At 36.5% G+C, this 8537-nt stretch overlaps 2 protein-coding genes across 3 annotated transcripts; one reads left to right on the top strand and one right to left on the bottom strand.

Moving 5' to 3' along the window:
• The first annotated feature begins 2935 nt into the window (after nucleotides 1-2935).
• On the top strand, nucleotides 2936-6186 carry LOC124321225. Of its 2 annotated transcripts, XM_046784135.1 has the most exons (6): nucleotides 2936-3533; nucleotides 4971-5000; nucleotides 5063-5305; nucleotides 5372-5484; nucleotides 5554-5598; nucleotides 5662-6186. In XM_046784135.1, exons 2-6 carry the CDS (start codon nucleotides 4979-4981, stop codon nucleotides 5869-5871), a joined length of 633 nt encoding a protein of 210 aa, XP_046640091.1. In that variant the 5' UTR covers nucleotides 2936-3533; nucleotides 4971-4978; the 3' UTR covers nucleotides 5872-6186. The 2 variants fall into 2 exon arrangements, with proteins under 2 accessions (XP_046640091.1, XP_046640090.1); XM_046784134.1 differs by lacking the exon at nucleotides 2936-3533 and having other exon boundaries at nucleotides 3540-5000.
• Nucleotides 6187-6192: 6 nt separating this feature from the next.
• On the bottom strand, nucleotides 6193-8515 carry LOC124321223 (palmitoyltransferase ZDHHC3-like). Its single transcript, XM_046784132.1, has 8 exons — nucleotides 8111-8515; nucleotides 7890-8029; nucleotides 7437-7500; nucleotides 7339-7362; nucleotides 7205-7266; nucleotides 6998-7139; nucleotides 6781-6915; nucleotides 6193-6693 (listed from the first exon to the last, which is right to left on the bottom strand). Exons 1-8 carry the CDS (start codon nucleotides 8227-8229, stop codon nucleotides 6570-6572), a joined length of 810 nt encoding a protein of 269 aa, XP_046640088.1. The 5' UTR covers nucleotides 8230-8515; the 3' UTR covers nucleotides 6193-6569.
• Between the last annotated feature and the right edge of the window lie 22 nt (nucleotides 8516-8537).

Here is an 8537-nt window from a genome sequence, read left to right as displayed (position 1 = left end):
TGTGTCCTATATTACACAAAGGCAGTGGTATGAGAATAAAGGAATCTAAAGCGATCTAGCCAATTCTTTCGGCCCTAGTTCTTATACTATCAAAGACTGTGTGCCGTAAGGTATACAGAGGGGCGATGTCTTGAATCAATTAGCGACCGGAATGTTGAAGTTCTGTTCCCACCGCGATTTCCACAGCAGGTCGACATAAATAAAATAGAACTAGATGCCGTCTTTTTTGTATATTTGAAGCGGTGCGGAAGGTGCGTTAGATCATCCGCATCACCCTGAATACATAATTGAGGCGTTACGTCATGCTCACCCCCTCCTTTCTTGAAGGACCATAGTGTTGGCTGTCGCGTGAATAAACCATATACACAGTACCAACACTTAAAGCTGTGTGCAGCGCATAATATTATAGAGTAAACGCGCCAGCATCGGACGAAGATACGGGGGTGGTAAACAACACTGTTTGACGTTTTATTGAGCACCGAAGAAGAAGAAGAAGAAGAAAAAACATATCGAGTAATGAGAAGATGAAGAAGCTTTATATGTATATAGGCCTATATATATATTATAGTCTAGCTCCATTAATGTATTATATGCTTCTCATCTTTTTCAAACCACCCCATTTTTTTACTCTCTTCTTCATCCCTCACATAATTCGTCCGTACACCCCTCGGTCGTTCACTTTCCTTCCAGTTCCATCTTCACTGAGCTGTTAACTGGCCGCAATCTTTGTTTACTACGTCTACAAGGAATTAACTTGCCGCTGCTTCCACTGTTTTCACAACCAGTAAAATCATCGCTTATCCTCTCCTTTGTATCTTCTCGTCTTCTCCGTCTTTGCGCATCTTTGTCATCCATGTAATCACGGGACTTAAGCGCATTTTGTAAATGAATCTGTCTTCCATTTCACAATTCACCATTACTTACAGCCGGCTTGGATTCTCGTGCTCCCTGCCAACAACTACAGCACGGTAATTTGCGGTCTAACATTAGTAGACTGTTCTCACCTGGGCTTTGTTCTTCGGTTTATTTTATTTCATTTTCAAATTATTTTGACATTCATTGTTATTTTTAATTTTTCTTCTCAATTCCTGATAGAGTTCATTATTAACTTTTTCCATGTTTTCAGGGCGCGCTGCCTTACAGAAGCGAATAATGACATTGCTTATACGTAAAATTGAACATTTTACGCCTGGGTTCCTACTGGTTAAATTCCATTTAATTTAAATAGTTCACTAGATCCAATTTTTAACATTTTCTTTGGCATGGGAAGATACATTAAAATATTGGGATATCGCTACCAAGGAGTTACAGTCTTATCCGAAAGCTCGCGTGGAAGAAGGCCAAACCAATGAATCTTTTCACCGATCAGCCGGCAACCGGAGAGCATCTCATTAGAGCATGGAACACGAACGGAACTTGTTTTTTTTTTTTTTTTTGGGGGGGGGGGGGGTGGAAATACCCAGGCATGTTTATTACATTGTTACTCAAACTAGGATCAAGTCAACGAGTGGGCTAACATGACTGGTTTCCTTTGTGCGCTCGGAGGCGTTTGTCTGCAGCCACGCTCTCCCCGACCGATTTTATTTTCGACGTCAACCCCTTCAGGCGGAGTAATTGATCGGAAATCAAACGTAAATTCTTTAAAGCTCACAACTAATTTAAGCGATGTTGGTTAACTCTTGTTTTTAATGCAGCTTGTGGCGAACAATTTAAGTCAAATGTAAAGATAATAATCAGCACTGCTCGGTAACTTTCATTCGTGGGACACCTTCTTCCGTTCTGCGGCTGTTGTTGTGCGTCAACGAAAAATTCGGTACTCAAATCCAGAAACATTTCAAGGAACTAGTAGGCCACGAAATGGCACCTGCTCTGTAGGCTACCCTATCCTCTTTGACCAAATTAAGGCACTCGTGGAAAAGTTTTTTTATAACACTGGTCAGGTTGTATTAACAAATCACACACGCAGTTCACCGAGCACGTCATTTTTATCACGAAGAATGTGTTAGAAAACAGTAATAACAAGATCGACACACCTGCAGAGCATTTGAGTGTAACCAGTAGCCTATTGAAGGAATGATGCTTGCAATTGTCCGGTGGATTTCGTACTTCGCCGGATTACACATGAAAACTGATGGCAAGGGACCATTCTTTTCAAATGTTGACAAATTCTGTTTACAGAAATCTGGTAATCTCCATGTGGGAGTCAATCATTCCTGGTGGAGCAATTTAGTGTGTCAGAGATACGACATTACAGAGAATTCAAAATTTCAAATTCTGAAATCGGTTACAATTTCAGGCAGATTGTGTACCGTGGGCACGGTATTTTTGCAACGTTTGTCTACCTAAAAGAGGAACGCAGATTTCTTTAGGATTGCAGAAAATAATTAGTGGAAAAGTTTTTTGTGATAGAGTAATTGGAGACTGCGTTATTTTGCCAAGACCGATTTTCGCGAGATTTTCGTTCATAGTTTCCCCTCTGAATAGCGGCCTACCTTCGTTTTCGTTTATGACTTCGTTTTCGATATTCCGCTACATTCTTTTTATTACGATAACGAAGTTCGTGTGTCTCCCCATTACTATCACATTTTGTAATACAAACACTTTCATTAAAATTTTTTTATTTTTATTTCGTTTAAAACTAATAAGATCTTTTCTACGAAAACGAGACTTTTGAAACTGAAAAATCCTGAATACTACTTCTATGATAATATGTAGGATTTCAGAAAGAATAGCGTATTTAGGGATTAACATATAGGATTCGCTATACTTTGCATGCCGTTCTTATCCTGTCTTTTATACTGTACCAATCCATCCATTTGGCATTCGATGTTTTAAAATTCGCGCAACCTAATCGGAAACTTTATACATCTCCTACATCTAGCGGTAAAGAATGAAACCCCACCGCAGATTTTATTATAGCCGTTCTAGTGTCGCAATATTTTTTCCCGTTCTAGTTTCGTCGCTTAAATATGGACGTTCTAGTGTCGGGTGGGCGTTCTAGTGACGCATTCAAAATACATCTAGTGACAAAGAATCATTCCCTAAGTTCTAATGTCGCAAAAACCGTTCTACTGTCGCAGAGGTTTCCGTCCTATTGTCGTTACTAAAATGTGGACGTTCTAGTGCCGCAGCGGAATTTAGAGGTTTTTCCGTCCTAATGTCGTGGCTAAAATATGGACGTTCTAGTGTCGGAAGGGCGTTCTAGTGTCGCGTTCTAGTGACGCATTCGATTAGTCCTTGTGGTTATTAGTCCCAATGTCGCTATCCCATGGGAATAAGTAAACCTTTGGGTTGGGAATTTTTTTTATTTCCATTTTTTCAAAAAGCGATACTATATTTACAAAACCAAAATTAAAAATACTATACTGAACTAACTTTGGTACTTAGTCAGATTTTCAATCACTCACTTCGCAGTCCGGTCCGCTTATCAGTTTCAAGCTTGAACTTCGACGGCTCATTGAACTTCGTGTCTACTAAAACTTATTCCTTGGTTCATAGATGCCGCTAGAAGCATCAAGCTTCCCGCTCGTTGGGTGAGTGCCAAATGAGTAAGCTCGCTTACGAAAAACTCGACGCGTGAAGATCCTTTCAGCAGCTGATCATCCATAAAAAAACCACTTTCCAAATTATGTTCAGTAAAAAATTGGGAATTTCGGTGATGTTGAGCACCGAAAATAATTCAATTTGAGCGGAATGACAGAATTTTTTTTTAATTAGCATTGCCTACGAACACGTTTCCATTTTCAACACTTACAAACAGCTTATTTTTTGTAGAACTAGTTTTTTCGAAATTCGGCTATTTTGTAGACAAAAATATGTTATGCATCTCATGATTAAAATCATAAAAAATCGTACCGTACTCTTCAATCGAAAGGTGTATATAGGATCGTCCGAAAGTTGAGAACGGTAGTAATGGTATCGAATATAATGGTAGTCGAACGTTGAAAGCCAACGCCTACGTTCTATCTTGTATTTTATTCTAACCGGAACAATATGTGATGTGATGTGATGCTATAGTGTATAGGGAAAGGAACAAAAGGTATAATAACATTTCCGACCGGACGGAAAGCCAACCCTACGCAGACCTATAGTGAACAATCAAACACGTGGGTAGTCAGCTATTGGCAAATAAAAATTTTTTAATCTTTTTCGTTATTCGTGTAAACCTTCTGATGAGCTTGATCACAAATAAGGTATACGTGTTTGAACTGAATAGACCGGATTTCCAAGTAGGAAGTCCAGGTGACTGCGCTTCCTATATATATTGTACAACCTTGACCAAATTTGCTAAGTGTAAAATTTCATCAAAAAAAGTTAAGCTTGTTATAAAATTGTGACCCGTAACGAATTTATTAATTTTAACAAATAAAATGTGTGCTTTTCATCAGATTTTCATTTCAAGAAATGAAAATTCGAAGAAACTACAACTAATGACAAAAAAATTGCACAACTTTAACATTAAGTTATTTCGACATTCGAGTAATCTCAAAATACGTCAAACATCATCAAGCTATATATTTTCAGCAAAAAAATGCGTAAAGTTGGGATGAAATCAAATTAAAATGATCTCGAACTTTTTCTAATTCGAGTGAATTGCCAAAATGAACTTTTAATTTATTTATTAATATTACGAAAATGCATCAGAAAATAACGGTAGGCCTTTATTTATATTTTAAGCACATGATGAAAGGTGTGTTGTGGGAACAATGGCAAACTAAAAAACAGACAACATTAGGTTTCTCGAATAGAAAGGTAGGAGGCTATATCAGCGGCATCCGTACCTCCTCGTCGCATTGTTTCAACGGCTGCTTAAGTTGTTGGATCACTTTTCGCACCTCAGAAACAGAAAGAGGCTGGAAATTTTATATTTTCTACAATCGATTAATTTATTTGTTATTGACTCACTACAGTTAGTTAGAAAAAAATGAAAGCGGTGTTCTATTATCTTTCTTCGCTACTTGTTTTTGCAGCCTCCGTCATGCCCAACACATCATTAAGAGGTAGGTTAATTCTAGAATAACACATTGTTGTTTTATTTTTATTAATTTTTTATTTCTCATAGATACTGAGACTCTACAGGATTCTAGTGCATCAGCGCAGTCATTACTGAAGATGGGAACTATGAGTATGACTGACAAGGATTCCTCGATGATGTCGTCCAGCAGCGAGGATGGCCAACAAGTGACCAACATTGGTGACAAAAGTGATGAAGTTAGTGATACTTCTGAACTTCCAGGGTTTAATTTGTCACTATTTCCTACCGCTTCAATTTTTGGCGCCAATCCGATGTTTCAAAAATTACAAGGTAAACACTAAACAGCTTGTAAATCATGAAAACATAAAATTGTATAGTTAACGCGTATTTTGCCAGAATCACTGCGGGTAATTCGCGATCAACTCAACACCCTGTGGAGTTTAAATGAAGATAGTTATCCTTCATTTGATATTCCAGATAACTACGTTAACAGCACCTCCTATTCCAAAGTAAGACCATAATATCTGATAAATATTTGCGCAAGCTTTTTGAGATAATATACGCAATATTTTCTGTAGCTTGTTAACGGTACGCTGGTTACTGTTAACGAAACCATTTATAAGGTATTGTAACACAACTTTCAGCTTAGAATTAATACAGACTTTCTAACGTTTTTAATTAATAAGTTGACAAACCAGGATGGCATACAGTCCTTTTACCACACTAAAGCGATATCGATATACCCAGATAACGACACAGATTCTACTCTTCACAAACAGCATGTTATTACTCACGAGAAGGAAACCAGGATAGACAACTCAGCTATGCGAGATTCGGGTAATTCTGCTGAAGAGGTCGACATTGAAATAGAAAATTCAACCGAGATTCATGCATGACTGTAATTTAGACACCAAAAAATTTATTCCGCCCTTTTTTAAACACAATGAGGTCCAAGTAGAAAAATTCTTACTCCCATCCCATGACAAGGCACCTATAACTTTAACCAAAACTTACATTTTTAACAAACACCATTTTGAGAATACATCCATGCATGATCTAGCTAATTTTGTTAAATCCCAATTTTATTTTTTTAGTCCTTTAATTATTAGTTTTTATTACCTAATATTTAAAGGCGCATTGTTACTTTTGACACAATTCCCATGTGTAACAACTATACCGTTAACAGAGAAATAAAAATAGCCAAAAGATTATCCGAATTCATTTTATCGATGTATTTTGAGTAGCAAACAGAAATTCTGCAAGCTAACAGAACATGCATGCATGGATGTGTGCTCTTTTCAAGATTTAAAGTTGCCTTTCACAAAACATAAAAGAACGTCAAGCGACTTATCTTCAGCAATGTCTTCTTTAATTTATTATTTCATTTTATAATATTTAATAGTACCTTTGTCGTCGCTTAACGTTTAAGAAGTTTGCTGTCATGTTGATCTAGAGGGAAAGATCAAAGGGAGGGGGAAAAAACTAGACATCAACATATAGTAAAGGAAGGCATTGATAGTGGAGAAAATAAATATTGCTCCAAGATATGAGGAATGCATTTCACAAACAAACAATGGGGAACAAGGATGTTAAATTAGACATCGTATCCTGATATGAAATCTAAATCTTTGGGTGGTGACTGACAAGGAAATACCCAGAAAACTGGACTTCCCCGACCACACACTTCTGTTAGCAATGCTAGTCGAGGTTTTCTTGGCCTAATTACAAATTGCGAACAGAAGACGATTAAGTAGATTTCTTTCTGGCGATAAAGTATAAATGAATGAAAACCGAAAGTTAAGTACCTGAATGGCCCTTGTTGTTTTGCTTGTTCAACGGCCGTCTCGTCGCCAAAAATAGCCTGCAGCTGATCACACATTATCGCTGTCACAAACAATCCAAACAGCCCACTTTCAACCACGAGTATGATTGAGTGCAATCTTATTTGAAATCAATCTTAGTTTTAAAACATTGGCTGGAACATAAATCTTAATATATGAGCTTTATCGGAGTAAACCTTACATTCTTGTCTGGGTTATTAATTTGTCCTTATGACAATCTTCACAATCTTGAATCCAGGAAAAAACTACTAGAAAGACGGCATAGGCGGACAATATTCCCACATAAAACAGGAATTGAAGGAAGTATTTCTGGTTGTATTGACCTGCAATACAATGTTTTTTTTTTTATATGTTTGCCTCTGTAATTGAAGTAAATTATCTTATTTACCGATACAGTTATTCACCCAGGGGCAATGATGATCCATTCTGCGCACACATCTCTGGCAAATCCTTAAAAAAATAAAGATTTGTTTGTCAAATTGCGTTCTAAAACCTGATCACAGTAAACTAAAAAAAAATTACCTACAGTGATGAGCTCTGGGAGGACTACAGAAAAAATGCTCATTAAAACTAAATTGTTGATAGCACACATATGTATACAATTATAAAATATCTCATACCGGTACGTTTCACATCGTGCGCAAACAGTGTACTCATCTTTTCCTGATGGTTCCTTATGTGTCCCTAAATAATAATTACAGATATGTTTTAAGCAGTTGATTAAATTAATTGTTGTAAACCTATTTAAAAGCATCAACCTATTAAAAGCATACGCATATTCTTAGTTTCCTATAATGTAAATTGGTGGGTGGTAATGGCTTGTACATTTTATTTTACTGTGTTAAATAAAATACTTATGTATCTATGTTCGCATGATTTCCACTTTTATAGTAGGCTATACTTTCAAGTTTCAACACGGTAATTTATGAGCTGACTACCCTTGCTACACTTAAACCTAATACAAATTTATAAGTAGTACCATCTAAAAAAAATATAATACCATTTGAAACTGAGAAACAATAAAGCAAAATAAATAATATTACAACAAAGAATAATAATAACTATTATTAGACCTGTGTGAAGTTCAGCAAAATCTAGTTTGCTCTGCGGAAGAGGGACAATGCCAGGGTCTGAAAACACTGTCCGCAAGTGAGAGAAGGTGAGAAGTAAAATTATGGAGTTGAATGCAACTGCATGAAAAGCTCCCCATAAACTGTAAATAAAAAGTAAATTTAAAGAATAACAAAAACTATGAGTTTTTATGGAACAACAAAATATTCAAGGGAGTCTTTACCTGTTGTGAAGAGTTTGAATAACAATCCATCTCACAACAACATAGTCTGCGTAAAACACAGCCAAATATGTCATGAAAATGCAAATAATTCCACAGGGATCCTTGCGAAATAGAGGCATTTTTTCATAAAACACTTGTAGGCTTAGAAAAAAAACTTGTTTCAGAAATAAGCAATCCAATAAAGAATTAAAAATCTAGTTTTATGTTTCACATTAAACTGTGTCCACTTTTTGTTGCTTGCACTATGTATAGTCAGTAGTGTAAACTGATCAACTTGCTAATCAGTTACCACATTACATTGCATTAATATTATAGAAATAGAAATAGATAATAAACACACTGAGAAATTACAGCAATTACAGTAATCAGACTATCGGTCCATAAGAGCTTTGCAGCCGATTTTCGGACCCCTATTTCCATAGCCTGT

This window comes from Daphnia pulicaria, chromosome 1 (genome assembly GCF_021234035.1).
Source record: "Daphnia pulicaria isolate SC F1-1A chromosome 1, SC_F0-13Bv2, whole genome shotgun sequence".
NCBI classification, from domain to species: Eukaryota; Metazoa; Arthropoda; class Branchiopoda; order Diplostraca; family Daphniidae; genus Daphnia; species Daphnia pulicaria.
This window is presented reverse-complemented; position numbering and strand designations above follow the sequence as displayed.